The sequence below is a fragment of the Ischnura elegans genome, chromosome X (genome assembly GCF_921293095.1).
Source record: "Ischnura elegans chromosome X, ioIscEleg1.1, whole genome shotgun sequence".
Classification (NCBI taxonomy): Eukaryota; Metazoa; Arthropoda; class Insecta; order Odonata; family Coenagrionidae; genus Ischnura; species Ischnura elegans.
The window spans coordinates 28144803-28164358 of NC_060259.1; the positions used below are offsets into that span (position 1 = coordinate 28144803).

Genomic DNA, 19556 nt, shown 5'->3' on the forward strand with positions numbered 1-19556 from the left:
GGCTAACCCCTTTCGCTGATAAGTTCATGACATCACTGACTCTTGCTGAGTGGCTCAGTGCTTGTACACTGCTTCTCAGCCTTGTGCATCCACCTCACGTAGTTAGTAGTCATGAACACTAATGAGTGATTCTTCACATCAAGGATTGAGTCTCTCCGACCGTTTTGATGAACCAGAACTTTAATGTCACCACTAACTCATAAAAATGGGTGATAACTAATGCATTTTTTTTAAATTTTAAGTTATTGTAAATGTCCCAATTAAAAAGACTTTTTCCTTGCAATAAACTATCTTCCCTATCCATCTAACGAATTATCTTATTAAATTGCAATCTCTGGTCAAAAAATGACCCTATTCTAATACTGCTTTGAATTAAATCATTAGATATATGTGCTGTTCACAAAAGTAAGCATATTGCATACTTCATATCTTAGGGAAATGACAAAATTGTTAGAATGTGCAATTTCTCATATGTGATAAACAAAAGAAAGATGTTATTGGTATCTAAGTTACTGTAATAATAATATAAAAGTTGTTGGTTGATTAAGTTATTATATTGTAAACCTGAAGACTTAATAAGAAAATAAAATAATAAGTAAAGCATAAATTACAACAGGTTACGGTCCCAGACACGTTATAAAATAAGAAAAGTTTTATGTGGATCTGCTTAACTCAGTGCCTGGCCGTGGTGTCTTCTGCATTTTGTGGAATAATGAAGAAAGTGAACATAGATTATTCTGTGTAACTGGAGACCTTAAAAACGGTAGAAGAAGACAAATTTAAGATGCATCAACTTGAAGGGAAGAATTTATGATAGTTGGAAATCCTTAATGGAATTATATAATACTGGACGAAATGAACGTAAAGTATGTAATAGAGAAGCCATATTCAGAAATAATTGCAACTGTCTCAGAGGGTGAAACCACAGCAGCTAAGAAATCAAGAGAAGGGAAATTGGAAGAATATGAAAGAGATAATAAGAGAAAAACAAGATATATAGCTTAAAGAATCAAAATGGAGCTGTTGGAAATTGTTAAAGGTTTCGACACTGCTCATGAAATGTGGATTGCACTGAAAAATAGATACGAGAAAAGGTTCATGGCAAGTGTAATTAGTCTCAAAAAGAAATTTCAAAATTTAAGATATTTGCCTAACCAAAACACGTTTGAGAAATTTTGCACAGAATTTTAAAAGACTGTTCGTGAACTTTATGAAGCGGGAACTAAGAATTATTTAAGGCAACAGATTATCCATTTTCTCATTACTATGCCAAGTGAATATGATAGTGTAGTATCTTCATTACGAACTGTTGCTGCAACTCAAGATTTAAGTATGGAAATAGTGATACAACAGATAGAGGAATATGAGCAAGGCCATGATAGAAAGAAGAGACAAAAAGATGCGAATTTCCAGCCAACAGCATTTGCTGGGTTCAGAGGAAAAGGAGGTATGACTTCACCAAAGCCAATTTTCAAGCCAAAAAAAAGGGAGCAGAGTTATCACTTCCTCTGAGGTACACAAGTTTCAAGATAAGTAACCCAGCATGAGGGTTAAGCTGGGCTTTGTGTTGATTGGCCTTTGTGTTGATAGTGAACTCCCTAAACTACACTCACACCCAATAAAAGACTGGATAAATTGCTTTGCTGATTAAGAACTCACAATTATGAGGCTGCAATGAATCAAGGACCTAGCTAAGAAGCATTGATACTCCACCCAAAATACATAGTATGTCATGAATCAAAACATTATACGTTGAATAAGGTCATGGCAAACCACAACCTTAAAATCAAAAATACTTATATCGTACCATGTCCGTGACAATGACATCAATAGATGAGGTCCTTAGTGGCAGATTGGCAGTATCCCACTTCAAAACATCCAGGGGTAGTTTCTTTCTGCAATCAAAGTTATCAACATTTTTCTTGATAAGGCCACAAGCAGCTTCTTGAAGATCTCCAGCCAAAACAAAAGATTTAGAAAATGCAGCTGCGCCCTGCAATAAATATCATGGCACAACTATAAATAAAAACCATAGATAGCTAACTCTAAGGTACTGCGAAGCCAAATGAACAAACCTCTATAGGTATGGAGCCACTGCCGGCAAGTGGGTCGATCACAATGTCACCAGGTTTAGGAAGTGCCAGCTTGAGTAGACCATAGCAAATGGTTGCTCGGAGGGATGTCAGACCAAAAGCAGTCAGATTCCTTCTATGCAATGAAGACTTTGTCAGGGAGATGCTTACAATGAAATCAACTGAAAAAAGACAATTTTCAAATACAATTGCAAAACAGCAACAGCATAGACTGCAAAGAGGTTAAGTGAGCTCTTAAGTTGTCTAAAACCATCACTAATGAACATCTAAAATGCAAATTATTTCTTCTCTTCATTGTACTCTCTATGAATCATATCAGTATTATACTGAGGTGAATGTATAATTATTTATGCATATATATGGTAATCTGTGATGTTCATGAGGGTTCATCGTCATCGTCGAAATGTTCATCGACTATCACAGCAGCTCGCCCTCTCGTGCCGGAGCCTCGTTGAGGGAAATTCTTTTACGTTACGAGTCCCTTGATATGTTTTTGCACTTCCCTGTACAAAGCTCTCTCACATCGATGGAAAGCAGAGGTTTGCACCCATACTGAGGTTGGCACCCATCTCAGTGGGGCACCGATCCCTTTCCTCGGCCACTATCAGAGATCCTAGACGGATTAAAAGACTCCTTTGCAGTGAAAGCCTACGGTAAACTGAGTGAAATAGCTGTGTTTTAAATAATCAAATATTTGTTGTTTCCATCAATTTTTTAATATATAAAATGGATTTCCTATGTTTTTCTGAGCATGAAGAAATTTTCACCAAAGTTCTAATATTCATATTAACGGTTTTAGTATACTTCCATTCTGTATCGACTAATTTGTAACTGAACTGAACTCTGTTGATACTAACGCTAGAACTCCATTTGAAATTTCCATGTGATAAGTGGAAAAAGAAGAATTCATCTCTAATTTTAGATTTGTAAGTCAAGCAATCAATATTTTTTTGGAAAATATAGTGCAAATAGCTTTGGTTGACTGAGAGGAGGGGACGGGGAAGGGTCAACCTGAGCTGCCGAGGAATGGTTTGGGCTCACGCTAAGCTGGGCGACCAGGTAGCTAGGTGTATTGTGACCGCAGCGGTCACTTTCCTCCACCCCACGCCACATAAACGTGGCTTTTGTTTGTAAGCACTGGAAAATTGACGCCATACATGTGCCACATTCAGCATGAAAGAATTAAAGGCCTAAACCTCGAGTGATTCAGCCCTCTTCAGAGAAAGTAAGCTTGACCTTGGACTACTTTTTAATTACTCCTGGGAGGTCCACCCATGTCAGAAAGGTCAAAGGGAAGTCGTGCATGTACGAAATGTAGTGCATGTGATCATGTCACATAAAAAACATTGTTGGAATGGAAGTCGACACGGAGTATCTTAAGTACTAAATGAGAGCAGGGTAGAAGAGTAGTAGGTACAAATCAGTTAACCGATAGGATACTGGTGGTAGAAATAAAGGCATGACCCACCAATCTTGTGGTAGTCCCAGTTTATATGCCCATGAGTAATCACTGGGAGGAAGATGTAGATGAGGTGTATCATAAGCTCGAGGAAATAATCATGGAAATTCTGGATAAGAAAATTCTTGTAGTTATGTAAGACAGGAATGCAACAGTCAATGCTACTGATGGAAGAATGCTCACCGAGCTAGACGAGGATTGGACTAGATGGAAGGAGTATGTGGAGGATCTGTATGACAGCAGTAACATGCCTGGAAAGCTTGAGCATACAGGGGAAAGAGTGGTGGAGGAGAATAATCAAGGACCAGGGATCTTAGGTTCAGAAATCAAGAGAGCCCTCCGTGATATGAAGACTAGGAAAGCTGTGGGGGTTGACAGTATCCTGTGTGAGCTCCTAAAGAATTTAGTTAAGGATGATAAGAAGGGTTTTGCACACAAGTATGTAGGATCTACAAGGAGGTTTTTTGGCCACAAGATTTCATGTTAATAGTTCCAATTCTGCCACCGAAAAAGAAGAAAGCTGTACAATGTGGAGACTAATAGTCTAATATACCATGAGGGAAAAGTGATACTGAAGATTTTAAACAGACAATTGCAGGCGAGGGCAATCACGTATTTGAGCGATGATCACTTTGGTTTCAGAAAAGGAAATTTAACTCGAGAAAGTTAATAGACATTATTAAGAAAATAGGGGTAGATTGGAGAGATAGGTGACTTATTGTAATCTGTACATGGCCCAGACTGCACAAGTGAGGATAGCAGACGGAGAATCAAGATGGGCAAGCATTGGCCGAGGAGCAAGGCGAGATTGTCCACTGTCACCATTGCTTTCCATCTGTACACTGAGAAGGTATGAGAGACATTGGATGAGTTGGAAACTCAAGTAACAATGGGGGGAATGATATTTTAATCAGTGAGGTTCACAGAGGATCAAGCTTTGATTAGGTAGTCAGCAAGAGGCCTGCATGCTATAGTGCATGCATTACACAAGGGTTACAAAGAATATGGTAAGAGGATTAATAACGAGATGATCAAAGTTATGCAGTTCTGTAAATATTCTGTCCTCCACACAAACCTGCCTAATAATTATAATAGTATACTGAATTTGTTACCATTGACACAACATCTCAACCGTGAAATTCCACGACTAATTTGTTTATGGAACACATTTTATTACATAGCAACATTCGCATCCAAAATTCACATTGCTAAAAATACAGCTGAATAATGTAATCCATCTTGTAATTTGCTTTGCATGGAGCAAAAGGTCAAGCCGGTCCAGGGAAGAGATGAATCCTGTGGATATGAAGAGCTTCCTCCACAGAGTCTGAGAGGGGGAAGGAGCCAATGTTCAATAAGAGAGATGGAAGTAAAATAGAAATTCTCAAGGTCAATGTAGCACATATACAAGAGTTCCGCAAGAGTCGGACACTAAAGGGCTATGAGAAATTTTAGATTAAGGCACACTCCACATTTATTACATTTTCTCTCCATTTAATATGGCATGAGTATTTTGGCTACAAGTACAAAATTTAACTGACTCTTAAAACATGCATTACTTTTCCAATGATTTTCTGTTCATCTATGAGTAGCTGGAATGAATCACGAATGGCAAATTTCCTGGACAGTTAATGAACACGGAAACAAATTAGCTCAGTTAATGTTTAAATCATGCCCCACTACAATAAACTAAGGAGAGGAAATTAAAGTGCACAGAAATTTGACCAGGCATGAAAAAAACGGAAAGGAATAATTTTAGATGATGCACGATTAAACTATTTCAAAACCCTAGCAAATTCAGTGACTAAAATGCATGCTTTAGAAATTTTCTATTAATGCAGCTATTATTCCCCTGGAACAAAACATAGTTGGATTATTATTTCATTGCTGTCTGCTGCATCCACTTACAATCTGTGATGTTTGCCACTATTTCCATGTCAAACTCAGTCAAATCAACAATCCAAAAGAAAGCTTCTTGAATCAGGGAACCATATGTTTTAGCAACATCCTCTGATGAGAAGGCATGAACCCCCACTCGTTTAGAAGACACCCGAAATTTTGGGATGGTTATTTTAGATTCAGCTGGACTGTTTTCGTCACCAGTGAGAACTTCTGGCTCTTTTTTTGTGTCAACATTTTCCTTTTCACCTAAAACAGATCAACCTATCATTTTAATAAAGTTTTTGTTGAAACATGTAGGTGAATATGCATGAAAAACATCACACAATACAGCTCATTATTTGAAATGTGCCAAGGAATCCAGAACATAGAACCATTATTAGATTTCCTTGGCACAATGTGGATGAATTCACCAGCTTTTCTGAGTTAAACCTCTCTAATCATGGACATCAAATGAAACAAAATAAGTGCCTATTCCACAGGCATTTCAATATTGAGGATATATAGTATATGTAATGTGCTAAGTACACAATTTAAATTGAAGGACAATTAGATCTACTTTACTCTTTGATGCCCAATGTGAAGTAAGCATCACCCTTCATACAATATGTAATAAAGGAGAAATATAATAACACATTCAGGCATATGATATTTTGCTAAAAATATGCTTTAATTATGGTACCTCCTCCTAATTTCTGTATAAATATTATGTTTTTTAGCTTGCACTATATTTTCTTGATTGTTTACAAAGCAAGTACAGACATCTTAAAGAGAATGTTTTTTTAAGGTATGATGACTACTCCTATTCCTGAAAAAAGTATCACATTTGTGAAAAAAAATGTTTATGGCTGAATGTCAAGTCATAACTGCAGAAATATCTTTTATGATTGTGAAACTTTTGCATCACATTGGTCATCGGTAAAAAATTACCACTAGATAGGCATCCATTTTATGCTTGTTGACTTGCTGTGAGAGAGGAACCTGAATTCTACCCATCAAAAATCTTCTATGAGGCACATGCAATGTAAGGTAGGTAATGTAATGTAATGGAATGGACTAAATTGGTGTTGGATTTTATTGCTAGCACAGCATGCATATAGCTGAATCTTCTTACAGTAAAATCTTCCACTTGATACATTACAAGTTAGAAGTTTGACTTTTAAGTCTTCTGATGTTTAAATTTTATATTTTCACTCTCAACTTTTATGGCCACGCATTCCATGAATCTATGTTTAAAAGGAATTTACATGTTTCACTGCACTGTAGCTTGATCGGGACTAACATAAAATTTAACCATACCATAATAAATATTCATGTAAGGTGGGTGAGATTGGAAAGAAAATATTTTCCTATTCCTTGGTTGGAAGGATAGGGGAGTTGAAGCAGAAATGAGAGAAGGGTTGGGAATTTTAGCTGAGTGTTCATAAGTAATTGAGTAAAAGTAATCAGATAACTTGTGACGGTTACTTTTGCAGTAATCTGTACTTGTAACGATTACTTTTTACAAAATATAATTTTACCTTGCAATTTACTCCTTATGTTGAAAGAGCAATCACTACTTTTATTGTAATTGTTACTAGCTTGTAATCGAGTTCCTGAATACCATAACTTGCCAGCTTATGTCCAGCCACTCTTATGTTGTAGCCTACTTATGATAAGTACAAAATATGACAACCCTTGTGTTGTTACAGCAGTTAAAATTTGTATGCATTACAACTTTAAAAATTTCTACGACTCAATTGTTACACATTTATACTGCAATATTCAACATGTGGTCTCCAGAGTGGGTAATCTTACAAGAAGTAATTGTAATTTTACTGATTATTTTTTAAAATCAGAAATTTTACCCTTAATAATTACTTTTTTTACAAAGTAACAGTGATTGAGCCCAGTTACTTTCTATCAGTATTTTTACCTACACTGGTCTGTGGTGCGGAAGGGGGTCCCAACGTGGCTTTGGTATTAAATGGGAAAATGAGTAAAAGAGAGGTACGTATGGTATTTGGAGGAGGTGACCAACAACTAAGGTCATTTGCACCTTGAAGGAAGGGAATTGGAAGGAGGAGTGGAGATAAACCCAGTGCCTCCATTATCCTTCTCTTAACGAAAGGCCCCAAGGGGACCACAGCTTAACTATCTGATGGACAGTGCTGTGCTTGAAATATCCTCCACGCAACATTCAAGCGGGGAATGGGCAGTCTCTGAACATTCTCTACAACTGCCAGGATTTGAACCCAAGACAATGGGGTGGGAAACCAACACAGTAAGTAGCCCCATCCCCAGAGATGTACCTATAGAGCAGGTAAGTGTTAGGATTCTGAGAATTAGAGGCAATAATTGGGAAATCCCTGGTAAGGAGAATCTAGCAGTGATAGGGGAATGGAATGCCACTGGAGTGCATCCATAAGGAAAGTGAGGGATGGAAACAAAATAGGAGATATAGAATTCTGAAAGTGAGGAGAAGGCAGTAGAATTTTGCAAGAGGAAAAATTTATAAATCAAAACCATATGGTTCAACATCACTATGGGCAGAAGTACAATTGGAAGGGTACAGGGGATAAGATGAGATGTCACAAAGATTAAATCACAGTAAGACTGAGGTTTAGGAAGAGTAAGCTAAACTCAGTCATGGAAACAAGCAATATGAGGCTCAAGAATTAAGTAGGTGATCACTAACTAAGGCAGGTGTAGCAGTTTACCATTTGGGCAGCACTTAGAAGGAAAATTGAAAGAACAGTACATCTAGAAGAGAAAAATTCATCAGCTACGTAGGTATTCCTGAATAGTGAAGAACTGATGAGAGGATCATAGTGTGCAGTCAACGGAAGAGGCTAGTGAGGATTGGGATATAATAGTGCAAAAATGTGGACACCAAGGAAGGAGTTCAAAAAAAAAGACTGGAGGCCAGTGGGTTGGGTGGAGGAGGGGGGGGGGGGGGGGAATGCTGCCCCCTCTGTAACTTCAGAGAAAATTGGAAAGATGTTAATCATTAAGGTGGCTTTTTCTTTGAAAGTTCTTATTTCACTATCTTCACCAACAATGTTTTAATATAATTGGTGAATATCTAAAAGCCACTTCTCAATGCATTACAGATCTCAGACACATTATCACTGAGAGGTGTTGCATACCATACCGTAGTGTCAATGTTGGTGATTGATCACCCCCTGCCAAATACTCTTGAGGTGGCTTGCAGGGTATCCCCCACATAACAACCTTAACCCTTTCACTGCTGTGAACGTACATACCTGGTACGTTCGCACGGCAGGCTGCTGTGAACATACTTTTTCTTCCTCCCTGCCATGCACTTTCGCCAAAGCACTTCCAAAGGTCCCTAATCCGGGACCCTTTCCTCGACATGCTCACCCTCGCTGGCCCCTACCTTCGACCCTCCGAGCGGGGGGCCTCCCTCCCGAAAAGTGATCGCTCTGACTGCATTTTGAAAATCTATCAATTAATCCGATCATCAAAAAATGATTGTTTGCATCGCACATCACACTCCTGCCAATCAGGCAATCAAGTACGTCTTTGAACCGTGTTTCTGCGATGAGAAATAACGATTTTGTTAACTTTGCTAAAATGGCCAATTTCCGGTGGTCCGCAGCCACCTTTTTAGCAAAGTTAATAAAATCGTTAATTTTCACCGCAGAAACACGGTTCAAAGACGTACTTGATTGGCAGGGATGGGATGCAAACAATCAGTTTTTGATGATCGCAGTGATTCCAGTCAGAGCGGTCACTTTTCGGGAGGGAGGCCCCCCACTTGGAGGGTCCAAGAGATGGGCGAGTGAGGGTGAGCTCGTCGAGGAAGGGGTCCCGGATTTGCGACTCTGCGAGGGTGTACCACGCCCACCCTGAAAGTGCCTGCTCCATGGCCCAATGAAATGCATGCATTTTAACCTTTTCGCCGCATGTGAGGAGAAGGATTTTGGAGATTGAACAGCAGTGAAAGGGTTAATCCACCCCCACTGGAGGTGTGGGTGCTGAAAAGAAGGTCAAGAGGGTGGAGAGATGGGGTGTGGGAGACTCTCAACCACCCAAAAGTCTCGGTAGTCGAGACGAGACTTTCATTTATTGACATCGTCTGGATGAGACTCTCGGCACAACGAGACTCTCGCCTGGGTCGAGCGTCTTGACAAGACTCGAGAAGTCTCGCCCCTTCGAGATTTCTCAACACCCGTTGAGACTCCGATACCCTCGCAACAACTAAAACAATGTCTATTTTAGTCCTCTATTTTGGATACTGAAAATAATTTAACAAAAGGATTATTTAAAGAAATGGTATATCTTTCCAAAACCAAAAGTAGTTGTAGTAAAAGATCAAGATTGAAAATTTATGCATTTTTTATCCTTTTATTAAACAAAATTGACAGATAATCATGAACTTACTTACCAAAAATAAACACTGCGAAAAGTTAAATCAAAATTCTATAGAATTCTATAGCCTCTTCTTTTTTGTTTATTTACAAATGAATGTTTCTTTTTTATTATATTACTGTAATAAGAAACATTGGTGTAACTTTTTTACTACGTATCAAAATTACATGCTCATTTTCATTTTAAGCATTGATAAGAGCTTAGAAATAAACCGAAACGCTGGCAAAACTTTCATTTCAATTTAAGGACCTACTCTCCAAGGCTCGAATTTAATATTGAATATAAAGGTAAGGAATAAATAAAAATCTTCTCTTAATCTCTTGTTGGGAACTCTACTAGCTTCATGCACACACACTTTAAAAAAATGGATGAGGAGGGTAACTTATTAAAACAATATTTTTATAGCGTGAATAAATCCGTAAAAGTCATTAAGGAAACTTACAAACTTGTTAGTAAACTCTATTATCAATTGATTGTGGTATTTATCGGAAATTTCCACCTTGACCGGGAGACTAGACAGGTGTTGAGAAGTCTAGAAGGGGCGAGACTTCTTGAATCTCATCAAGACTGTCGACTCAGGCGAGACACTCGTGACAGAGAGTTTCGTGCCGACAATGCTGAGAAATGAAAGCCACTCAATCATCGAGATGAGTCTCTTACACAGCACTTGTGGAGAGGCAAAGAAACAATGAAGTACCAGACATGGTGGACAATGAGAAGTAACTTCTTGAAGAGGTAAGGAGGACACAAAGGGTCTGAAAGTATTGCTTACCATCTATGGAGGAGATGCTTGAAACTACTTTGAAGGAAAGAATTTTAAGGCAGCAGGGAAAAGGGAGGCATAGAATAGGATTTACAGATAGAATAAAAGGGAATAGATGCTATTGTGAATTGAAATCGGAAGTACAATGTGGTAATGGAAACTGCATGGGGTAATTTTGCAAAATGCTATATAAACCTACCATAATCTGTAGAATACTTTAATAATAAGTGATTAGGAGAAAAGAGCACCTCGTACTGAAAATTTGCTATTGATCTTGAAACCAACAACTGTGTGGAATATATTTTGTCATCTTTATCACAGTATTAAGTGTACAAATATGGCAGTTTTACAAAGTACAAAATACAAGTTAGATTTTGGTGTAATTTTAAATGCATGAAATGGCAATGATCCATTTGTTCAGTCTGCAAAATAGTAAGTCAATACTCCTGTTATTTCTAGTTACATATTTATGGAGAACATTCCTCCTATTGCGCTCGATAAAAATTGTCCCACTGTACATCAAGATCTCAAATATATAAAGATAAAAATACTAGGACGTTGCGGCAAAACATCCCATTTCGAAACCTTTCAAGGGCTTTAAATGAAAGCAATTGAAAGGTTTTGATCTTGACAATTTGTACCCGAGGCACAAACTCAGTCTAAGCTGAGAAGCTTCTTCACTTTCCTCACATTCTAATAAACACAAGACATAGACGGGAGTCCAGTCGTTCCTCACAGTCAAATTCCTCACTCCCCTTCAGGAACATCTTGGATCACAAGAAAATGTCTTTGGACACCATCCTCCTAAGCCTGATTTACCTAACTTCAGAGTTAAGTTTCCTGGCATGTAGCTGTTCAGTGAATCGTGTCATTTTGATCTTGAGATGGGTCACTTGAACACAGATACACACTGCAAGCATTCCACTCTAAGTAACAGCCAGGAGTATATCGATGAGGAACATTAAGTTAATGGAATATCAAGTACATCAAGGAATATGCAGTTCAGATATGATTGAACTTCCCTTGGCAGGACTTAGCCCCGCTTTCTTGGCCCTAACACAGAGCAGATGGAAGACTGCATATAAGATAACTTTTTAAATACGTTCTCTTTACCATTTATTATAAAAAATTAGGATTGTGAGAAAGTACAGTATAGAAAATACTTCTATTTAAAAAATTGAAGACGTTTGCTATGCACAAAATATTGCATTGCTACCTGCCGAAATGTGTCACGTCATGCAGATGGCTGAAGAAGATTTGTCGTGGCCCTTGCAAAGGAACAAGCTGAACATATTAAAAGCTGAACATATTAACATATTAAAAGAACCATTAAACAACAGAGTAAGCACATATTCCTTATTAAAGCCCATCACTACCTCAGCAGATATCAGAACTGCTGAGCAACTTAACAATTTCCTTTTTCACAGCTTAGCATTGGCACTGAGGGACATGAATTTTTCAGCATATTTTCGGTAAGTATGGATTCCTCCAGGAATTTTACAAAAAGGTGCATTTTCAATATTTGTCGATGCTGAGGAAAAAACACCACAAATTACCATTTTATATGTTTTATTACTTTCTTCCACACAATTCTTGACCCAAAAATAAAGCTATGTCATGTATACAAAGCTAGTCCATTATATTCAATTTAAAACACTGAATTACTTGTTTGAAGATTATAAAACTCCAACTCGGGAGATACTAATGCATATCCCAAGCTTTTTCCACAAATTTTATCATGGCATTGGTGAAAAAACTCAAAATATGCTTTTGCATATCCTGTACTATTCACTTGCAGTATGTCCCATTACACAGTATTTTTATATGAAGATAGAGAACCAATCAATGCCCTGATGCTTTCCGCTGAGCCCCTACTACCTTGCTCCCTCTTTTCATGGACATAGAATTTATGGATTAATCACAGGGACAATGGAAATCCCATTGGGCAAAAGTTTTTTGCAAATTAGTTCCTGCCACGAACCTAAGAAAACTGAAATCTTACCAACATCGTTGCTGTCCTGAGAAAAGTTTTCTTGAGTTTTTTCCACCTCCTTGACAACACCTGCTGTCTTTTCAACATCATCTTCACTTTCACTGGCACTAGCTTTCATTTTTTCCCTCATAATTTTGCATTTTTTTGGATTGCTCAAGTTTATGGCATCATAAATTCTTTTGCTGCAATTATATTCCTCTTTCGTCGGGTATACATTCCCTGTATACTTATATACCTCCTGCCAAATAGATATTGGCTTCTTCCAATCTATTTCAAAATAACACTTAAAAAGAATTAACATATCTTCTTCCTAAAGAATACATGATAATGAAAAGGATATTCAATTAGAGAAATCCGGCTCAATAGAAATTTATCCTTTAAAGATAAAATCAACACATTAACTGAGAAAATAGAGATCTAGCCTTTCACCATTTACACATATGAACTGCTAAAAAGAATAAACCAGGATTACACTAACACTACCAGGATGGTTAATTTAATTCATAAAAATGGTGCTGAGAAATACTATTTGGTAACTGGAATCAAAGGCTATATTAAATACATACTTTGACGACAAGCTCTTGGCAGGGGAAGTAAACTCATGAGGTAGCAGTGATGAGGCTATGAGTGCAAAATAATGTATACCAAATCGCTTCCTTAGTTTTTAATAAAGTTAAAATAACTAGAGAAAGCTACAAACTATACTTGGGAAAATAGGCACAGATATGATAGAAGTACGTACTGCAGTTCTTTTCATTTTGGTGCTGTTCAGACCATGCAAATGAGGATGGCCAACAGAGAATCCAATTAAAGGGACGGCCAGTATGGCACAAAACAGAAGAACTCACCATACTCATGTTTTCTAGCAAGTGGATTGAGAAAATGTTGATTAGGGCTTTAGAAAGTTGCATGAAGTGAAGTGGCAAGCTGTCACTGGATAGTATTATGTATTTGATTAATGCAAACTACCATCATGAACTAGTGTCATTCAGAGGAGAGCCAAGCAAAGGGCCTTTTCCACATGAGCGATGGGACTTTAAGTCAGTGCCTAGCCCTGAATACCTTTTTTCATTTTTATTTAATTTTACTTCATTTAATCTTTATTCATCCACGCCATGGATCAACACATGTGGATATCGTCAAGGGTTTAAACATAAAGAAAAGAGGGTTGACTACATTACATACAAAATCACACCACTTGCAATGCCGGGATTAAAGTAATAGGGTGGTTTCCTATTATTTTTTTATTGCCTAAATCGAAAGATTATTACTCCTGGAGTACGTATTTCACGATTTTAGATTTTAAAATGACGATATCTATTTTTCGCGATAAAATGAAAAGTGAAAATTTTCAAGTGCCCGAAAACGCGACGCGTAAGTATGAATGCCGGGAAATCTCTCCGTGTGACGTATTTCTGGTTCCCGCTGCCGCCCTGTGAGGTGACCTTGAGGCGAGGCTTAGCGCTGATACGACGCAGGCTGCTAGCGGGTAGCTGAGTACCCTGCTGGCTGGCAGTGCTTGGCTTAAATAAGGATTATTATTACCTTATCAAATGAAGAAAACTTTCCGACCTTAGCCAGTTTTAATAAGTGATTATTAAGACATGTTTCCCTGAGCTCTGCGCCTCATGCATGCATTGGTAACCTCAGACAATGTATAACTCCTATCTTCTCGTATAGAAACTAGGTCCCTATGACGTCACGTGGAGTGGCATTGCATGGGCGCCAATCTGGCCCTTTTCAAATGAGGATAAAAATGGACCATTGCCATTCGTCTAAACCGGTATTTCTAAAACGAAATAATTTGTATATTATGAATACAGTAATGCTGGGTAACGAATCGCAATCAATGCCTTTCATTTTCTTTGATGAAGGAAACTACCCTATTGTCTATTGCATAATGACTTATGGTTTGTGCCAAATCCCTATGCTGCCAAGGAAAACCTCATAGGTCAAGAAGTCACATCATATGGAGCAGTCCAGTCAAGTCTCTCATCCCTGATTAAAACTAATGGCCTTCTTCTTTGACTTCCTTCCAGAATGAGGCTACTAAGCCTGTTCCAGCTCCACATTACCTCTTTTTCTTGGTATACTTCTATTGCCAAATGTTCCATTGCTTGTTTTGGAATTCTTTCATTTGGCATTCAAAGTCTTCCATCTGTGTTTGTAGTCTTGTTTTTTATCAGTGACTGCCTGGACACCCAGTCCATCTGTTATTTTAGTGTTTCTTAATTTATCCAGTCTTGTACAGCCTTTCAACGATCTTAAAAATTTCATTTCTGATGATTCTATCTGCCTTAATTCATTCTTTTTTGGTATCCAACATTCTGATCCGTTGAGTACCGTAGGGACTGCCATTACTTTATAAAATTTAATTTGTGTTTCTTTTCTCGTTTTGTTTTTTAGAGACCTTCTAAGTGTGCAACATATTCTCTGGAAAGTATTAACTTTATTTATAACCTTTTACTTTTTCCTCATCATATGTTATATAGCATCCTAAGTACTGGAATTGCAACACTTGCTCCAGGACTTATGAAAATAAATGGGAACACAATAATTTTTAACATATGCACAACCAGCAACCCTCCTCTTGTGGCTGTAGCCCTTGACAAATTCCTGCACCAGCACTCAGCAATTGCAGCCGAAGACCCCAAGTGTTAATTTTTAAAAGTTAATTTTCCTCTCAAGCAATTGGTTCATCAGTTTGAGAGAGATTTTTCATGTCTTCAGAAGACTTGAATATTGGACATTAAACCCGCCAAAAGAAAAAATTCATGTGCAAAGAACAAGTGAAGTCTTCGCCTTTCAAACCGAAGGTTGCCTGTTTCAGTTCCACCTGGGTAGATGTGGCCCCTATCAAGAGCATGTGCACTAGAGTTGCAAATAGCTAAGAGGTTAGAACTTCCATTTTAAAGGTTGTTATAAGTTGCTAACGTGGAAGTTGGATACAAAAATTCACCGTTTACCGACTAAAAAATGAACTTTGGGCTGAAATAATGAGGCAGTGATTAACAAAGAATTGGAGTTTTGGGGACACAGATATCAACCCAAGAAAGAAGAACAGGAATGAAAACAGAAGGAATGAGCAATGCATGAAAATCTTCAGGGCACACTCATGCTAACAGAATGTATATGCTGTATGCCAACAGTACATATATGCCATATTATCAATATATAAGTACTGCAATCATGGCATGAAACGATAATTTGTGGTGGCATAAAAGCTCTTCTTTAATCAAATGCCAAGTATTTCTGAGATGAATTTATTTCGGAGGCTAACTACAGCCAAATTATAGGTGTAATAGTCCCAATACTCGTCAACATATCCATGACTTATGCGTAGCATGCTTTAAAGGGTATAACTAGCTTGTTTTAAAAATAAGCTAAGAGCATAATAGAAAAAGTTCTTATGGTTCACGATTACCTCAATACATTTAAATGGTGAGAATTTTTAGCTATCATTGTATATTATTTCGTACCTCACAACCGTAGGTGGTGATACGGTAAAAATATTAGACTCAATATAACCACATGGTTTCTTAAATAGTATCAATCCAGCTACTAATCGAAGGAAAAATAAATTTATGCTTACCTTATCGAATTGGAAGTCACACTTTTTTTCATAAACAATTATGTACACATTGTCAATCGATCTCATGTGAAAGACCTATTTCGAAATGTGAAAGAAATGTGAATTTCATGTGAAAGAAAATTTCGATATTCATCGTGAATCGCAATACATGAATTACCTACAAATTATTTCCTATGCATTTATCACATTGAAAACCACTTTTCAAAAACAAAAATAACACAATTCTGAGATGATGAATTATTTATGTACTCACTTCGCGCAGTACATTTCGATGGATGTTAAAATATACACGACCTCTCTCAACCGAAGTCTCGGTGGCTTCACCAAATATCTCATGACATTCACCCTCTGCAACTGATTCCAAACCAGAAGCTACGGTGGCCTCAATAGTGAGCAAATCTGGCTCGACTGAGGACTTCTTTAGAAGAGACTCAAGGGTTTTGCCTTCCATTTTTAATGCAGATACAGGAAGTACGTGTTTCTGTAATATAACAAACATTCTCTAATGAGAGACACCTTGGAGAAGTTAAAGAGTGCAAATGGAACGAAAGGAAAGACAAACTCTTACGCATAATAGAATTGCATGTATCCCCTGAATCTTACCGCCACGATGTTTTGAAAACAGCCCAACCACAAACCGTCTGAACGGTCTGAATAGATCCCATGAGCAAAGAGCAATGGTACCACCTGAATCACATCTATCAACCAAATAGTACCAACATAATAATATTTTTACGAGCTGGTCGATCTAGTACGTAATGTTAGGATAGATGGTACTAGTAATCACCGGGAAATTCAAATTGACCTTATTCCTAATTCCATTCAAGTTTGCAATTGATTTTTTTCTACGGAGATTTCGGCATACAGCAATTCAAATTGCCAACAATATAAGAAACTAGTGGTAATTTGAATTCTTATAGACCAAAATATTCATAATAAAAATCATCTTATCATTAATAAGTAAATAAGTCTTACTTTTTATAAAGAATATTCAACGTTTTTTGTCATCAAACAAACAGCTTTAACCTAATTTCTCCCCTCAGTGTGATAAGGCTTATAAAATTTGAATTTTTTGCCATTCACAGATGGTTGCGGAAAGATACGTGTTAGATCTTGTATTATATCGTACGAGCTGCAAACAAGTCTGGGTTCAAGCGTTTAAATGATGGGACATCCATTTTAAATATCAGCACATCATAACGATTTCTAAGGTATCTCAGCTTTCAATCCTTACTCACTTGTACTCGCAACCGTAAGACCTTGCGTTCCTTGAGGAAATGTGGTAAAATATTTTCATATGCAAAGGAATCGGCAGTAAGTTCGCGAAATAGTAATTTTGTTACGACCATTTTTAACAGTATTCTGCTTGTTTCCTAGTAATGTAGTGATTGAAGTGTAAAGCTTGATGGATGTTATATCTTTATTTTTTTCATATAATTTACTAGAATAATGATCATTTACATGTTAGTCTGTCACTGCCTGAACGTACAGTGCCAGATTAACACAAATTGAAAATTGCAGGCAATACTGTCAACAGAAAGAGGGAAGGCTACATGCTCAAATATTTTGTCTAGATGGATTAATTTTCAACATTAAACTTAAAAGAAAATGCTTAAACTTCATGCTAATAAACAAATCGATTAAGAGAATAGGCAAAACTCGGAGGAGGGGGATTAGAGGACGGGGGAGTGGTCCTTCTTTGGGAGTGGACAGTCGGAAAATTGGTGTTTATCTTCATGTTGTCCTGTTAGATCTCCGTATTTTTAGAGCATTTTCTTATATACGGGAAAAAAGGCGCTATTGTATTAGATTATTCTGAATATGTATCTGTCCTCAATTTACAGAACACCATGCAATGTGACATTATTTCGATAGTGGTCCAAGGTTCGGTAAGGTATGCCATTTCCAAAACCATATGATGATTGATACCCGGGTCTCGAATCCACGACCTTAGCCTTAGGCTTGGTTTCCGTATTTTTTGAGGATTTTTAATTCGTATGTAAATAATTTTTGGATAAGCCTTGTCGGGTGAGATGTAATATCTGTTAGGTGAGCCATGTCTCAGGTGGTCCCGATGTTACTTGTCGCTCACACTCGGAAGGGTCGCTATTCCGCAACTCTTTCCTCTAGCCGTATACCCTCGCTGGCCTCTCTTCTCGGATATAAGGATGAGGTAGGATGCTTATATTCCCATCAAACTAAATTTCATACTATCATTATACTAAATTTAAAAACATCTTCGCAGCATGGATTAATTCGGCTAATGCTGTGAAAAAAATAAACCAAAATATTGCCAAACAAAATGTGGCAGTTGATTATTCATGGGCGTAACTATGGAGGGATGAGGGTTACGCCGCTGACACAAAGTATATAGTTTGTTCAATCCTTCACTTTGCTGAGTTCCTGTGTCACTGCACTGAGTCAATGAAGAGGCAGTCTACGTTTATTCGATTCCTTAAGCTGCTTTTTCAAGGTCCATGAAAGTAAGCTGCCGTAATTCCCCTATTTTAAGAACAACATCTAATGTGCTCAGCAATAAGAGAGACAAAGTATCTTTCTTAGTCAAAAATGAATAATTCTTGACTTATGCAAATTCGATTATTTGAATCATTTACAATTGACAATGATGGCTCATTTTTTCACCTAAATGTGGTGCTTACATCAAGAAAGTCGTCAATAAAATCAAAGAGAAGGATTCATGAGTCAATATCTATCGAGAAAGAATTAGTATTGAGTTGCGATTTGCGCACGACATAGTAGTCATATCTGACAGTGGCGCAGCGAGGGGGGGGGTGTTTTGGGGGTTAAACCCCTCCCCCCCCCCAGAGCTGAGAGAAATTTTTTAGTTTAATCCATTTTACTTAATTGGATTGATAACCATACCAAAAATAATAATAATAATAATAATAGAATAGTGTAAGGATTAATTAAATATCCCTCAGAAAGCCGTAGAACTCACCATTTTGAACCGTTTATTTTAAAATTCCGCAATTTATTAATCTTGCACCTACCGCTTATCCTGGTGGGTATTCCATACCCCCACACAACCCCGGTATTAGTTGCACCTAACCCCCCTCAGCCTTAATTCCTAGCTGCGCCCCTGTTTCCGTATGGGAGCGAGGCATGGACATTGAAAGTAGCACAAATGTTCAAGGTGGAATCATTCGAAATGTGGAGTTACAGGAGAATGATGAAGATCAAATGGACCCACTGAAAGAGGAATCGAATGCCCAGAATGTGTTGAATAGATCAGTTTATTACGGTTGAAATACAGAAGAAATAAACAATCGGGAAAATATTAGCTGAGAGGAGAGTAGATTGGACAGCCGCGTCATACCAATCTTCGGATTAATGACTTATGATGATGGTGGTGGACAAAATAG

General features: G+C 37.6%; 1 protein-coding gene across 5 annotated transcripts in view; it reads right to left on the reverse strand.

The window, feature by feature from the left end:
* The window catches only part of LOC124171016 (THUMP domain-containing protein 3-like), a 36899-nt gene that overhangs the window by 878 nt on the left and 16465 nt on the right, over window positions 1-19556 (reverse strand). For 2 of the 5 annotated variants that reach the window (XM_046550146.1, XM_046550148.1), the window contains exons 2-7: window positions 16427-16654; window positions 16174-16248; window positions 12591-12891; window positions 5461-5700; window positions 2076-2254; window positions 1808-1993 (exon numbers count right to left, since the gene is read on the reverse strand). In XM_046550146.1, coding sequence (XP_046406102.1) covers window positions 1808-1993; window positions 2076-2254; window positions 5461-5700; window positions 12591-12891; window positions 16174-16248; window positions 16427-16624 — 1179 coding nt within the window. In that variant the 5' untranslated portion in view covers window positions 16625-16654. Of the gene's footprint in view, window positions 1-1807; window positions 1994-2075; window positions 2255-5460; window positions 5701-12590; window positions 12892-16173; window positions 16249-16426; window positions 16655-16741; window positions 16875-19556 lie in introns of those variants that run through there. The other 3 variants (XM_046550145.1, XM_046550144.1, XM_046550147.1) reach the window with 3 other exon arrangements.